The sequence below is a fragment of the Meleagris gallopavo genome, chromosome 2, assembly GCF_000146605.3.
Source record: "Meleagris gallopavo isolate NT-WF06-2002-E0010 breed Aviagen turkey brand Nicholas breeding stock chromosome 2, Turkey_5.1, whole genome shotgun sequence".
Classification (NCBI taxonomy): domain Eukaryota; kingdom Metazoa; phylum Chordata; class Aves; order Galliformes; family Phasianidae; genus Meleagris; species Meleagris gallopavo.
This window is the reverse complement of record NC_015012.2, coordinates 84,424,913-84,441,110: the sequence shown is the minus strand read 5'-3', so window position 1 is coordinate 84,441,110 and position 16,198 is coordinate 84,424,913. Positions and strand designations below refer to the sequence as shown.

Sequence of the window (16,198 nt, the reverse complement as noted above, 5' to 3'; positions counted from 1 at the left end):
TTTTTTTTCCTTCAAGTGAAGATAACCAGGACAAGAGAGAGGATGATGCTCTGGCCAAGTGGGTGGCAGATCCTGCAAATACAGCATGGATGGAAAGTAAGTATCAGTGAGTTAAGAATACAGTCATAGAAGACAGTCAGTTTTAAGTTGTGATAAACGGTATATGTAATGTACATTGTATGTAGCACACATGTTACAGGACTGTCCATGTTCACTTGTATTTTTTTTCAGGAGTGTTCTGGAGTCCAACTGTACCCAGTTAAAATATCCAGTAGTGTAATAAAATTATGTGTTTTAAAACAAAGTTAAAATTAACATTCACTTTTCCATTCCTTTTTGGAGTCTACAGAATAATTAATCACTGTCTAAAGGACATTAGGCTCTATCGTGTATATGGTGGAAATTTGCTTACGTTCACAGTGTTCTCTGTGACTGTGTATGAAACTGCACTCCTACAGTAACTGACAAACAAGTTCTTAGAGAAGATGGAAGGGAAGGAATAGGCATAATTTCTTAATAGAATCATAGAATTGCTCAGGTTGGAAAAGACCTTAAAGATCATGAAGTCCAACCACAAGATCATTAAGTCCAAATGCATCCATTTGAAAGCAGAACACAGTCACTATGGTTTGCTTGCTGAAGGATTATCCTGGCTGTTCTCAGATACAACAGTATGAGGAATCCCACTGGGCTGGAGGTTCATCTTAATGTCACTTGAAACAGTTGAAGAATTTGCATTTCTGTCACAGAATCACAGAATGGCCAGGGTTGGAAGGGACCCCAAGGATCCTGGATCTCCAACCCTCTGTCCTACCTCTTGACTTTCTAAGTTGATCATTATGTTACTTATGGTTTTGATTCTTTTTCTGAAAATGTCAGTTGCAGCTTCTTACAGCTAACTGGTAAGGCATTGAGCAGCACTTTATAAGTACTGTGATGTGAAAAGGATAGAGCTAGCTGTGGAAGCAGATTTCTGTTTTCAAGCTACTGAAGGTCATAATAAACAGTGTAGATAAAAGCACTTCAAATGTCACACAAACCATGTAATTACAGTTCCTATGTATTTTTGTGTTATTTGAATAACCATTATTAGATGTACTAGTAAAATGCTGAGGGAAAATGAATTGCATCTCCTCTGTATTATAGAATTATATAATGTCTTGTGTTGGAAGTGACCTTTAAAGATCATCTAGTTTCAATCCTCCTGTTATGGGCAGGAACACCTTCCATCACATCATCAAACACTTTCAGGGAGGGACAGTCCACAACTTCTCTGGACAACCTCTTCAAGTATCTACCAGTACAACCAAAATTCCTTCTTGCTCCCACTTGGATTTTAAGGGTTTTCTCATTCCTTTTTGCTTGTTCTGATTTGCTTTTAGACCCAGATGAAGTAATTTACGATGACGTGCCAAGAGAAAATTCAGACTCTGAACCAGGTTTGAAGACTTTGTAATATGGACTGTATAGATGTTATTTTAAGTTAAAATCAATGTAACGCAACCTATGTGCATATATACTGAACAGATGCATTAACTAAGTTCTATGTAAGCAGGATTAGCCCTGCCAATCATCAGTAGATTTTACAGTGTTGAAAATTAAAGCTGACTTTTGACATCTATCTCAGCATGTCTCGTACTCCTCTATGTCCAGACAGTGAATTCTGTTTTATTTTATAGATAAACCTCAAAATTCCTGAGTGACTTAATTTTATATGTTAGAGGATGGCAGTGTTGGGTGTTGTAGCTGTAGTAACCTAAACAAGGCAGAGTGGGTAGGGAAAGAGTGTTTTAAATAGTCTTCTAGTGTATAATAATGCAGCATTATCACGGTTGTACAGAGCATTTCTTTATTCTTGGAAGTTTCCTTTCACATAAAGGTTGCTGTTTGATGGAAAACTGTATTCAGCTTACTGAATATCAGACGGGGGAGATGTGGGGCAGCTGTTTACCATCTTGACTGTGAGTCTACAGAAAGGATTTCTTTCAGCTTTGCAGTGCTCTAGCTCCTTACTGTATTTGAAAGGAGTAGCAAAGATCTTAAAGAAGTTGGTGGAGCCTAGATTTTTCCTTTATTGGGAATGCTGGAGTTAGGGATAAAGAAGCCTCTTAAAACAAACTTTTGCTAAGGTTTGTTGTGTTGTTTTTCTTCATTGTGAAGACTATTCTTGTTTGTCACTAACAAATTATGTTTGAATGAATCTGCTTGTTTAGGAATTTGGCATCTGCTTTTCATAGCTATTCATTTGTTACTGAAATTGATTATAACCATGTTAATGATTCAGCAAAACAGTTTCTTGTGTAGAGCACACGCTTATCTTTAAAACCTTAACATTTTCATTTCTTGTCCTTAGTCCTATCTAGACAAGATGTTTTACAAAATATATTATTAAAATTTGTTTCATTTAAATTATGAATTGAATTCATAATTTGAATTTATTATGTTGCATTTATGGGTAATGCTTTTATTAGTGGGAAGTCCCTTAGTGGACTAGGCAGGGATGTCTTTGCGCTGTGGTTTCTCAGCCAGGACGTAATTGTAATTTGAGTAGTAGCTGTGAATTCTTTCTAATATGTTGTGGGATTTGGACATAACAATATTGTTTGAGTAGGGCATGTTTCCAATGGAATTGTGTTGTGTAACAAGAACAGTGGCTGTGTGTTCTGGTACTGTTTCAACAGACACACTCACTTTGGCTGTTTTTAATATTGAATTGGATTAATATTATGCAAAAGTGTGCATATGAAAGTCTGCATTGTTCTTTATGGTACATCCTGAACAAGGTTTTTGTTGTTTAGACAAACAGGTATTTCAGTGTAGCTTTCTTTTATTTTGGTTTAATTCTTACAGAGGAAATGATTTATGATGATGTTGAAAATGGTGATGATGGTGGAAACAGCTCACTGGAGTATGGATGGAGTTCAAGTGAGTTTGAAAGCTATGAAGAACAAAGTGATTCTGAGTGTAAAAATGGAATTCCCAGCTCCTTTTTGCGAGGCAACCACAAGAGGCATGTATGTATCCTGCAGTACTGTTCAGTCATTGAAGTTATTCTGATTTTCAGCACTTGTCTTTCTCTCCTGTATTTCCCGTCTCCTCGGTCCAGCTTCAAATGCCATCATCTTTATAAAGGAGATGTAAGTCTGTGGGAGTAGCAGTCCACAACAAAATGCAACAGGGAAATGATACAAGTATTAAACAGGAGCTCTTTAAAAGAGAAAACCTCAAACTAATTAAAAGTGGAATTAAAAATGGAATCATTTTTCCATGTGGACAGTTCCTCACATTTCATTTTTTGCGGCTGCTGGGTTAGTGTAAGTGGTAAATGAGTGTGGAAAATGTGAAGAACAATTGGGGTAAGCCTGACAAAGCTTGAAGTTTTGGGATCCTTTAGGCACCTAAAAGTCATACCTGTTTGCCTTAGATCTGTATTTGGTCATTTGATGGTGACTGGATTTAAAGAAATTAAACAAATATTTTTTGTGCGTGATCAAAGAGAAGTCTTATTGTGGACAGAAGAAAGGTGGTGTGATTAAAATGCTATATGGGTGATATCTATGTTCTGTGCCAGGAAGCCACTGACAACATGGGAATGTACCCTTCCTGCATCTTTTTGGCTGCATTTCAGGAGGAAATCTGCACTCCCATGCTCTCTGTGCTTCGTTTCCTCTCTTTTTACTCTTATGCCCTTACTGTGAGGGGAGAAAAAAAATACTCCTGCGTGTGATCTGGGGAAGCAGTCAGTTCCCTGCTCTGAGTGCAGGCAGAATGCCCGCACCAGGTGTGGTGCAGAGCCTGGCCAGAGCACAGCTTCTAGAAGAGGAGGAAGTTTTGGTGCTTGGAGATCCTACAGAAAACTTGGAGTTTCTCTGATGTTGCTAACCAGTAATAGATGCCTATGAGCTGTTTTGTAACTGAGTATAGTCAGTGAGCAAAGTGCTCCAGCACTCAGAAATTTGTAGCACTAATGCAGCGGCAGGAAGGGGAAATACCAAAAACTGAGGACCAAACTTGTACATTCTGCTTATTTTTTCATTAACCTGGGTGTGCTTGCTTTAGCTGCTTTCTGCTTCTCTGGCTCTAGATTCTTTTTATCCTGTTTGAAATACTACTACTGCTACCGCATTTATCGCGCCTTTATTCCAGGAAATGCAGTCCCTGTACTTGTTCACTTTCAAACAGAAAATGTGTGAGAACATTAGAGAATGTATTCAAGATGGGAATACTGAAGCACTTGCTCTTCTATGGCACCTTTATTTTGAATTTTACAGGCTTCTTATCTTAATGAAAACAAAAGCCTCATTTCTTTGTTTACCTCCAGTACCCATTATCTGCTTTCCCTTGACCTCCATCCTTGCTGCTTGTGCATTGGAAATCAGGGAGTGAGCAATTAGCTGGAAAACTTGATCCCACTCAAATCAGCACTTTGTAAGTTGGGTGCTGATATTGTGGTTTTGTTGTTGTTATTGGTTTTGTTTGTTTTGTTTTGTTTTTTGACCTGACTAGAACAAGTTTAAGCTGTTGCAGCAGTTTCTTTCTGGGGAGGAAGTTTTTCAACTAACCTGAAGAAAACTGAGTTTGGTTGTTGAATATCTTTGGAAGAGACTGGAAAGTACTTTGCACTTCAGCATGTAAGTCTTAACGTGGCTGCTTGTTTGTTCTTCTGAGGATAGAGGTGAGGAGTTTAGGAGTATGTTAGCTGGTGGATGGAGAAGTCGGAGAGACAGCAGTCCTGGCCCCTGTATGGGTCACTGAGAGCTGAAAAAGTTGGGAAACTAGAGAGGGGGTTTGGAGGAGGATGAGAAAAGACCAAAACTTTAGGATTTTTAAGATAAAACAAACAAGCTCCTGCATCAGCATTTCAGCATAGGCAGAAGCAGCTTCCCTTTTTACCTATTTCTTGTATCCATTCCTTTGACTAACTCTCGCTTCTCCTCAGGTCTTACGATGGATGTTAACAGTATTTTCCCAGCATGTTTCCTTTATAGTCTTTCGGGGACTTAACTTATATTTTTTCAGAAGGTTGAAAAGTATGGGAAGGTTGGAGGCGTGATTTTAATTGTAAGTGGTAATATGACTTCCCTCAAAGTCACTCTTTAATTACTACGTTTGAAATGAATTTTTAAATTTTATTTTTAAGAATTGAGAGTGTTTATACTATCAAATATTTCTAGGCTGTGAACCAGATGCTGTTCTTAATTATACTGCTCTAATACCAGAGTCATCACTTTGGAGGTAATTGCATCCTAACCCATCCTAGTAGAGCTCAGTGCGGGACCTGCCCCTTTGTTTTCAGCTCAGTAAGCCTTCTCTTTCCTGATGCTTTGATCATTTGCCAAATAACTCCGTTGGCATCAAGCGGAGGGTTTTTCCATTGGGCTTCTTTTCTATTATAAGGCACACCAAGTATCTATTTTTTTTCCCTATTGAAATGTTGGCTGCTTTAATTTGGCTTCCTTAAAATGTTTTGCAGTCATTAATTAGTACTCCAGGGCATTTCTCCGTGATAACTTACCTTGCAAATGAATATATTCATGCATGAGGTGGTTATGCGGTCATGCAATGAGGCTGTGATAGAGCAGAGGAAAGACGCATGCTTCCCAATTCCCACACACTGGGAACAAGTCTCTGTGTCCTCCCCTATTAGATTCTCCTTTCCCAACTCATTAGTATTGTAGATCACCGTCTTCTCAGATGTCAGCAACTTCTGCAGCTTCATCAACCTTTGAGAATTCATCTGATTCGCCATTTTGAAGGAGAGTCAGAAATGCCCTGGGTTGGCCTCGCACTCCACTGAATGATGCTCGTGTTAAAACCGATGTGTTTCCAAATGGTTTGTAAGAGATGTACATAATATAATTAATATGCAGTTAGCTTAGACTAAGTGACTTTATCTCTCTCTTTATATAGTTGCCAGCATAGTGCAAAGGTACCTGGCTGACTTTCGGCAAGTCCAGTGAACTGCAGGGGTAACGGTCCATTCGTCGGGCTGGAGCTTCCCTGCGTGAATATTCTCTCCTTCAGTTGTCTGTGTTTCAGTAGGCAGACTGGACAACATGCATGATATGCTTGAGTACTTTAGCATGAAGTTTGCACTACGGGCTGTTTGAAAAGATTGTGTCTTTTTGTACACTGTAGCTTTCTCATGACCTTACGCGTTTAAAGGAGCATTATGAAAAAAAGATGAAAGATTTGATGGCAAACACTGTGGGAGCAGTAGAGATTCAGCAACTAAAGCAAAAACATGAGCTGAAGGTAGCGTAGTTAATTTCTGTAATTAGCTATGTTTAAATTATTGCTTTTCCAACACAGACAATGTTGTCTTTTTCTTTTAATGCAAAAAATGGACAATAGTTTGTTTAAAATGAGTTCTAAATGTAGTAGCAGTTTGTCTTGAGAATATTTTGTCAGTAACTTTTTCTCATGCTTATTTATCAATCGTAGCAGTTTCAGCAGATCAGATAGGACGTTGTCCTGCCTTTACCCCAGAAGCTGAGCTAGGAGTACAACCCCAGTGAGCTCCACAGAGCACGTCTGACCCTGGCTCTTTGTCCGTGTTGCATAAAAATTGGAGGACTGAGAATCTTGCTGCTATCCATTCTGAATGGAACTAGCATATGAAGACTGTTTTTATGGAGTTTTTTTATGCTAAAAACTTTATCTCAGACAGAAAAAACCTGCCTGATTGCAGCAAGACAGCTTTATTTGTATTCTAATGTAGCTGATGATGTCAGCAAAGTTCTTGCAGTGGTGGTTTGGAGGCTGCTGAGAAAGAAAGAGTACAAACCAGTTTAGTTTCCTAGTCAAACATCTCTTTTGGTTGTTTTTTTTTCTCCAAGAAACTTCCATGTTGTCGAAGTGTACTATAAAATTATACTTAATTAAACCAGTATGCTGATTTCTTCAATTAATGAAATTATTATTTTTAACATTTTCTGCAAAACACAGTGGTTATTTAAGAATGTAGTCAATACAAAATTGAATCTTTAAGTTGGAAATATTCTGGTAGAGCTAGTGGCAGATTAATGAGAAGCCTTGCCATGTATGACCTTTCTTAGTATTTATTTGTTATATAATAGAAAGCTGAGCTATTGAGTTTATTGTGATGTCAGATATTTTGAAGCAGAAGGGTTCTTAAACCATTTTGAACATACATGCAAGGTTGTCATAAAGTAAGACCTTTTATCCAGGTTTGATTTTATTAGGAAGAAGTACTGATGTTCACATCTGCAATTTGATGGCTGTGTGTACTTCCAGTATATTTATTTGACTTTGGGCTATATTTATAGTCCCCACTTGATAGTATTTTTAAAAAGATGCTAAAAGTACTCTGCATGGTATGCGGAAGCAGATTCCCATTATTCACTGAACATGTAGGATGTATTTTTTATCTTACAGATGCAAAAGCTCATGAGAGCTGCTAGAGAAGGTACCAAAGATGGACTGGAAAAGACAAAAGCAGCTGTGAAGAAGGGTCGTTCTTTCATTAGAACTAAGTCTTTTATTTCTCAAGGTATGTACCTGTTATTTTACTCTGTTAATGTTGTTTCTTCTAGTTATTTCTGAGGGTGTGAATAGCTGAGTAGTATTTTTATTTGTACAAGGAGCCAAGTACTGGATGCACAGAATTATAGAATCATAGAATGACTTGGGTTGGAAGGACCTTAGAGATCACCTAGTTCCAACTCCCTGCCATTGGCAGGAACACCGCCTACTAGATCAGAATGTCAAATCAGCTCTATGTCAGCTAATAATAGTTTAACATTCAGTTCAGATCACTGTACAGTCATTGCATCTTGAGTAGTTTTAGATTTAGGGCGCAGTGACCTCAGAATCTGAAAGCAAACAGAAGAGTCCACTTAAAAATATGAGTGTAATAGATGCTAGCTAGATATTGGTATATGGGGATTATAGAAATTTGATTAGGATATTCAGTCTGTCTACTTCCCTCCCTTGAATAACTCTGCCTGATCGTGAAAGCTTTATCATGCTTTAGTGATTTTGGTTAAAAAAAAAGGGGGGGGGAAGAGGGTCTTGAGTTAGGAGCTGTCACAACAGGATTTCTAAATTCAAACAAGCATCAGTCCTCTGGTATGACCCGCAGAGACCGCAGTCCACATTTCTTTTTTTTTTGTGGGGCAGGGAATAGTACAAAAACAAACTTCTTTCTTCTCCTTGGTAAAACTGAGGGGCAGCCTGTTCTGCTTAGGTTTCTGCTCAGCTTATTAAATGGTTGTAACTTCAGAGCTTTTAGAATTTTAGTTTTAAGAAGGCAAAACCACAAGATTGGCATAAGATGGTTTTTGGCAAGTAAGCTAACTCAAAGCTGTGTTGTATGTATCTGTAAGGGCTAGTGCACATATCACATTCCTGTCATGTCCTAAATTTAGGGGATTCACAACCATAGGAAAGAAAGTAAATTGCAGTTTTAGTGGTAAAAAACGTATTCTCACCTTCTTGCTGTTGCAAGGAGGAAATGACCTTCATCAGCACAGCAGTGTTACAATGGACCCAGCTTTCAGGTTAGGTAGCAGATGTAGGATATCTGTAGATGGTTTAATATTTAGCCACCTACCAAATCAAGAGGGAGCGTGTGATAAATTTGTTGATTAAGTTCATAAGTTCCTGTAGCCAACAGAACTTCTTCCCTTAATTCCCTTTTTGTTATCAGCTGCAGTTTCTCTCACAGTCCCTTCTTTCTCCTCTGCTGGTGTCTGGCTGTTTGACTGGCTGTGTGCTGCCACCTATCTCTGCACTTCTGTCATGCTTCTTGCGTAAAATTAGTGGCTCTGAGAAATACATAGGAGCAACATGGAATCCCTTATTCTTGCTTCTTGCAAATGCCATTTTGATACCTTTGGCTACTGATTTTAGTTCAGTTTATGAACATTTATATGGAAATTCTTGCACTGAATTACATTATGAATGTGTTTAACTTCTTCCCAAAAGTCATTTATTTCAAAACTGCAGGCCCTTGAGCCCTAAAGCTTTAGTTCTAGTTGTCACACTGGACAGCCTTGTGCTTGTATCTGTGAAGAGGAAAGAAAGGTCAAGCAGTAGATGCATAGGTTATCTGCTTCTATGCAGGTTTAGGACATTGAACTATCTTTTGTAAGCTGCTCTGTGTTAGTGTGCTCCACAGATGCTATAGAAATGCTGAGAAATTTCATTTGCATGGTAAGTTAAGATAAGACTACTCTGTAGATACTGTTCTTGGACAGTTGAATCTTTTTCTAGCTCCTTTTTTTTTAATTTATGCATTCTAAAAGTTGATGTTTTGGTTATTCAATTATTTTTAGATCATAGATCATCATGCCTGGAAGAAGAGGAGCTAAATTTATTTATTGATGTGGACTGTGTGCATACAGAAGCAATCATGACCCCTATGCCTGAAGGATTATCACAACAGCAGGTAGCAGACTTCTGGAAATCTGATCTTTTGCCTCTTTTTTTTTGCCCTCTGCCTTCACCCTCCACTACTCGCTTTCCTTCTGCTCTGCATCATGTGCCTTGCTTTTCAAACTTGTTGGCATTAAAATAAAACAAGTGGAGATCTAATTCAGATCTGAATGCGTAGCTTTTTATAAAATACTATATGTGTGTAGAATTGCATCAATCCTGAAGTCAGCCTGAAATGCAAAATGTTTAGCATTATGAAATTAAGATCTGCAATAATTATATAATTTTACTATCTAACACTTAAAGGTAAATGTGATGGCTTGGAGTGAAAAAAAAGAGTTTAAGCATTTTGCTGAGTCAGAAGACATTTCTGTATTTCTGGAGCTCCAAGATTTCTGTTTTAAATATAGAGAATATTCTGCATACTCTCTGAATCTAAAGTTTCCTTGTGATTTAAAAGAAGATAAAGTCGAGTCTAGAGACTCGACCCCCTCACAGTCTATGTTAATGCTGGAAACTATCAGCATCAGTTTGAATTTTTGGCTGAAAATAAATCCTGTGGGTTCATGTTATTGTGTTGTTATGGTAAGTAATAATAGCTGGATATGAGCTTTTAGTGTTTTGTGGTGTGAAATCCTGAGTTGGTCAGTACCTTCAGAAAAAGTGCAGCAAATCTAACAGTATTTCTTGAAAACAAACTAAGGAGAGGTTGAAAAGAGTTGTGCGGGCTTTTTTTTTTTCTTCTCTACTTGCCAAGTTTCATAAAATGTTAAAATAAATGTCTAAATGAAATGTTAAAATCTGGCAAATTTTAAATAAATGTATCCTCTTCAGGGAAGAGAGAGAGCTCTTAATTTGGAATAAAGTACTATTCTTGGTTATCTATCCAGGAGGAGCTGCCCAACTGAGCAGGGATGGAGTTAGGAAAGTCGGAGCTCAGCTGAAGCTAGTGAGGTGTGATGGAAGAAAAGAAAGGTTCCTTATCTCTGTATCTCTATAGGTATATATCTACATCTAGCAGATATATAGTTATAGATATATATATAGATATATAGAGATATATAGATGTACGTGTAAGAAAAAGGAAAGTTAAGAAAAATAAGGTCTGACAAAGGACACTGAGAAGACTGAGGAAGTCAGTGCCACTTTTGCCTCGGCTTTTACTAATTAAAGATTGTTTTCAGACTTTCAGGGCCTCCAACCCTACAGATAGGTCCTGTGAATTATTACCTTCAGTGGAAGAGGATGCAGCTAAGGGATGCTGGTGCTGTGGCCAGTTGGAATTACACATGTCCTTAAAACTAGGTGGCATGTATTTTAGTGGTACTGAAGGGAAGGCCTTTATCGTCAGTGCCTTGGAAAAAATTAGATGTCATAGTCATCCTCAAGAACGGCAAGGAGTACCCAAGGAAACTAGGGTTGGGCTGGCCTGACCTCAGTCCCTGGGAAGGTTATGGAGCAGATTCTCCTGGGAGCTATTTTCAGATTTTGGGAAGGACAGGAGAATGATTGGGAACAGACTTCAGGAAGTCCATTTGTGCCTGGCCTGCCTGAGTGCCCTTGAGATGGCTGGCCTGTGGATAGAGAGAACAGAGGATGTCATCCATCTTTGCTTTATCAAGGCTTTCAGTCTCCAGAAGTATCCTAGTAGTATCCTCTAAGAGATATATAATTTGCACAAGTAGGCTATAAAGTGGAAAACAGTTTGAAACACCTTACTCAGACAGTTGTCATCGGTGGTACAAAGTCCAGTAGGTGGCCAGTGTTAGTGGTGTCCTTTGGGAGCTGATGCAGAGCCACTGCTGTTTAATGTCATTAACAATCTGGATACCAGCTGCAAGGCACCTCTCAGCATGTTTGCGGACAGCACTGAATTGGATAAGCTGCAGGTAATATGCTGGAAAGTAAGGCTGCCATTCAGGCTGACTTTGAGTGGAAGAGCTGGGCTGACAGAAAATCCAGGTGGTTCAGCAGATTCAAACAGGACTCCTGGCTCAGGGACAGCATAACCCTGTGTGTGACACAGTCTGGAGGACTACAGACTACGTGGCAGCCCTTGGTGTCCCAGTTGTACAGGGTGAACTCCAGAAGCCTCTGCAACCTGAATTACTCTGTGATGAATAAGCTGACTTTATGAATGTGCTTGCTTTAAACAGTAGATGGCAGGATAGATTTTGTTTAAAATCAGGCTCCTGTTGGACTACTACATTCTGCTTTCTGTGACTATCATGTTAGCTTTTGCATCGTTTTAAGACTGTGACATGAAATCTTGTTGTTCATTGTTTACGTTTATATGGTACTTTAACTAGCAGAAGTGCTAATGCTTGCATGTAGGCCTTTTGTAGGCTATGAATATCATGATAAAGTGCTTGTAGGCACTTTAAAATATTTAATTTGTGCATTGTAGAACCTGAAAAACATTTTGCAAACATGTTTATCCTTTTCAGAAGAATGAAGTGTGACAAAAAGTGGAGATACTATCTCCTACTGGAGCAGCCAATATATTACACCCAATAAGAAACTGTTAAATCCAGTCTAAATACAAATTAGACACAATGAATTTTACCATATATATCTTTAAGCAAGGTCTCGCATAATTTTAAAATCTTCTTTTGAAATGCCAGCACTTGAAAGTAAATCCTTACATGACTTGCATATAACTTAATAATATGAAATACAAGTGTGGAGAATTAAAGGCAGCTGCAGAGAATAAAGCAGGAGGCCACAGGGAAGAGAAGCAAATCTGAGATTTGAATTTCATGGTAACTTATGCTAACTTAGGAAAAGAAGCAATTTTGCCTTGTCTTGTGCTTGTAGGGAATGTTGTATTTCTGCCCTCATATTGCCTTCTGCCTCAAATGGAACAGCACTTTTGAAAGCCTGGGGATGAGTTGGATTAGAAAGTTGTTTTAGGTGAAAACAAATCCCTAAAAATAATAAGAAATATAATGCATATAAGTTAAAAGTTTTACTTTTGAATCAAATCAATTTCTCCATCCTTCTGTGCATGCAATGTGCATTTCAGCTGGGGGAGTGAAGGAGGATATCTGATGAATAGCTTACAGTCTGTAAACATAAAATGTGATAGTATTTCCTGAAACCCTTCTAATTGTGTCAATTGGTATGAATATAGATAAGGTTTTCACTTATCTCTAGATGTGTCTGTGTCCGTGATGGGGACAGGACAGCAAGCCCACAGGCACACTGGCCTGAAAAGCTGGGGTGTGGAGGTGGGGGAGAACAAAGAGGGAAATAATAATAAATAGGGGAAAAAAAACAGTGGCAATGATCTGAGAAGAAAAGTTAATTTACTAATTATAATAACAGAAATACCAGTTAATTGGGATTGAAGCTAATAAATCAAATAAATGAGAGAGAACGTGTCCCAAACCAAAGGCCTTGCTGTAAAGCTGAAGGCGAGATGGTTAGGGAGCAAGCACTGCTGAGATGAGCAGCAAAAAAGAGCAGTCTCATGGCTTGTAGGCAGTTTTATCTTTCCCTCTGAATGGAAAATGGAAATGCAAAGTATTCTGGGGGTACGTAGTTGTTCTTCTCTTTTGAGAACCAAGTAGCCAGAAAATTGGCAGACCACAGAACTGGAGCATTAACTCTTGAACTCCCAGTGCTCTACATGATGCTGTGATATGGGATGCCGATAAAAAAAAATAAATTGTAAAACCATGCCAGCGTGGTAATATTGCCATCTTCTCCCCCTTAAGCCCAAATCCTGACTTAGATACTTTACTTTACTTTGGCCTTGCCTTAAGAAGGCAACTAATTTTTGCTTATTTGTCCTACAAATCAGTCCTATAAAGGTTATATAATATTAAAAAAAAATAGAAAAAAGTAGAAAGAAGGAATTCTGCTTGAAGACTGATTTTGAACACCACTACCTTGTTTTATTGTAGCTATTTACTGAAATAACCAATATCATCTGTAGCTGTTGTTATCTGTATCAGTGTCTAAATTCATGTATCTACAATTAAATTGTATTAGAATGAAAGTTTGGAATTTGAACAATCTGCAAAGACTACATAGGCTTGCAGTGACTGTAATTGTCCTAATAATTTTAGAGTAATGATAAATTTAATGACTCTTGAAGTGGTAGAGTGTTTATTTTATGGCTGTGCCAGAATTGCTTTGTGTTTTTTTGCTTGTTATTAATGTGAAAATTTGATCATGAATATTCCTTGTTACAATGAACATGTTTACCTGATTGGAGTTGCTGAGAAAACTGTTTTTCCACAACAGGTTGTGAGAAGATATATTTTGGGCTCTGTAGTTGACAGTGAAAAGAATTATGTAGATGCTCTGAAAAGAATTTTGGAGGTACGTTAATAACTTTGGCATTTGATGATTTGGAAATTTGAAATTAATCCTTAATGGATCTGTAGTGTGACTCACAGACTTTCTGCAGATTCTTTATGCTTAATGTTTAGAGAGATTTTTATATGTATATACTGTAACATAAATTGTTATTGTTTCTTCTGTGTATAGGAGACCCCATTTTTAGGTGGTTTTAATCTATTTGTCTCTTTTTCTGCAGCAATATGAGAAGCCCCTTTCAGAAATGGAACCAAAATTACTGAGTGAAAGAAAACTCAAAATGGTCTTCTATAGAATTAAAGAGATTCTTCAATGCCATTCAATGTTTCAAATAGCATTGGCGAGTCGTGTGTCTGAGTGGGATTCTGTTGAAATGATTGGCGATGTCTTTGTTGCTTCAGTAAGCAAATACATCTGAACAGATAACCTATTTTTAGTTTAGAATTGTTATTCAATCGTATCTTTCTGTCTAATTTGACCATTTTATTCCCATGGTCTTCAATGCCTGCGGCAACTGTCAGAATGTGTATGTACCACTCTGGTAAGGAACATGTGTCTTCAGCTAGCTTAGCAGATGAGAAGATTGTGGCTAAAATTTTCAGGCTTTGATGAAGCTTTGAGATGCTTAACTAAGTAGTTTCTTTTTTCAGAGAAGAGTGATTTGAAAACCAACCAAAATTAATGAGATTGAAACTCCTTATCTCTTAAAAAAAACAGGTGGTTTTACGTACATTGGACTTAGAATATTTGTTGAGAATACAAAAAAAAACAAAAAAAAACAAAAAAAAACAAAAACAAAAAAAACAAAAAAAACCCACAGTAGGTAATGTCCTGAATTCCTCAGTCTGAACTGAGCCAGGAGCACGGATGAGGAGTATTTACAAAATGCTTAGTGGAAGTCCATCCAGTGGAGGACTGAACTAGCCACTGGTTTGAATTAGAGGAAACAAAATGTTCTCTTGATTGGTAGAAAGATTTTATTCCTGTAAGTGTGTGGATAGAAAAGGCTACCTACCTTGCTAATTTGAGTATTTTGCTTTGTTGCCTCCCAGCTGCTGGGTATTACAGCTTTTTCCTTTCATCCAAAAGAGAGCTGGGATCTGTGTTTTTGAGTGCTTTGACCCCACTTTAATAAAAAAAGGAGTGTTTACTAAAGATTTTTTCTTTAAACCTGATCTGTCTTGTTTTGATTGGAGCAAGATGGGGCATATTAGTTAGACCAGCTCTGCAGAAGAGAGGGATAATCTTTACTAAGTAAGCAATGGACAGTGATCTTTCCCTTCATGTGGCAGTTTGCAAGCCACAACATCTGCTTTCTTGATAAATGCCAGCTGGAGATGGGGCATGTGTAGGATTGGGACTTCACTTGTTCATCAAATCTGGAAGGTAGGCAGCAGTGCATTATTGCTGTTGATCATGGGATCCCACCAGCTGCTTTGACTCTCACTTGGAGGCCTCTTGGTTACTCAGTCCTCATGCCCTAGTATTGTAGCCAAGATGATGCTACAGTTTTGTAATTCACAGCTGCTACATCGTTAGACCTCTAGCCTGTGTTTTGTGGAAAAGTTATTTTAGACATCATCAGTATTTCTGTAGATGCAGCACTAAGCCAAGCAAAAGCCTTCAAACCTAACAAAATGAGTCCTTAATCTGTCAGGGCTCTAAATAATAATGCTTTCAGATGTCTTTTGGGCTTATACATAACTTTTACCTGCTTATGTCTTTAGTTTTCGAAGTCGATGGTGTTGGATGCATACAGTGAATATGTAAACAACTTCAGTACAGCAGTGGGGATTCTGAAGAAAACATGTGCCACCAAACCTGCCTTTCTAGATTTCTTAAAGGTGAGTTACTATTTCACTACTGTATTTTCAGGATGATAACATAATTTTAGATCTTGTATGTATTTTGAAGTGCAGTGTTTTGTTTTTGTTCAGATCAGTTTACTGACAGGTGTTTGTATGACTGTACTTGACAAAAGATTGGAATTCTTTCATGCCAGGTGTATGGAGCTGCTGAATCACAGCCTGAACCTCTGATTGATCACCTGAGGTGAGCAATGAGTCAGCCATGGGAGCACAGGAGAAGGTAATTCACCTGTGCTGCAGGAAGGGGTGGAGCCTGGCTCCACCTCTCCTAGACCCATTTAAGAGCTGACTGCCAGTGGGGAAGGATCTCTCTGGAGATCCACTCCACTGGAGTTCATCTTACGAGCCCAGGATAGGGTGAGTGACTTTCTCTCATCTTTCTCTCATTACTCCAATATAAATTATATTAGCCAAGCTCCTGGATACACACACACATGTATATACACCATCTGTATATCCATTGATTATACACCAGGTGACCTTCAAAGAATAGTTCACCATTTGAATCCTCTTATTTGGGATTTATTTTATGTCTGACCTCCTTATTATGTTGTGCAGAGTCATGCAACTATACTTCTGTTCCAGATTAAATTCCTATATATATA

The 16,198-nt window shown here is 38.1% G+C and overlaps 1 protein-coding gene across 1 annotated transcript in view; it reads left to right on the top strand.

Annotated features, from left to right (window-relative positions):
* LOC100544490 (rho guanine nucleotide exchange factor 10) overlaps nucleotides 1-15,620 on the top strand; it is a 16,359-nt gene extending 739 nt beyond the window's left edge. The window contains exons 2-10 of the mRNA XM_019613581.1: nucleotides 17-96; nucleotides 1,383-1,439; nucleotides 2,851-3,014; nucleotides 6,139-6,255; nucleotides 7,399-7,513; nucleotides 9,300-9,412; nucleotides 13,651-13,728; nucleotides 13,946-14,125; nucleotides 15,453-15,620. Of these exons, the coding sequence (XP_019469126.1) occupies nucleotides 17-96; nucleotides 1,383-1,439; nucleotides 2,851-3,014; nucleotides 6,139-6,255; nucleotides 7,399-7,513; nucleotides 9,300-9,412; nucleotides 13,651-13,728; nucleotides 13,946-14,125; nucleotides 15,453-15,605 (1,057 nt within the window). The 3' untranslated portion in view covers nucleotides 15,606-15,620. The remainder of the gene's footprint in view (nucleotides 1-16; nucleotides 97-1,382; nucleotides 1,440-2,850; nucleotides 3,015-6,138; nucleotides 6,256-7,398; nucleotides 7,514-9,299; nucleotides 9,413-13,650; nucleotides 13,729-13,945; nucleotides 14,126-15,452) is intronic.
* Nucleotides 15,621-16,198: the final 578 nt, after the last annotated feature.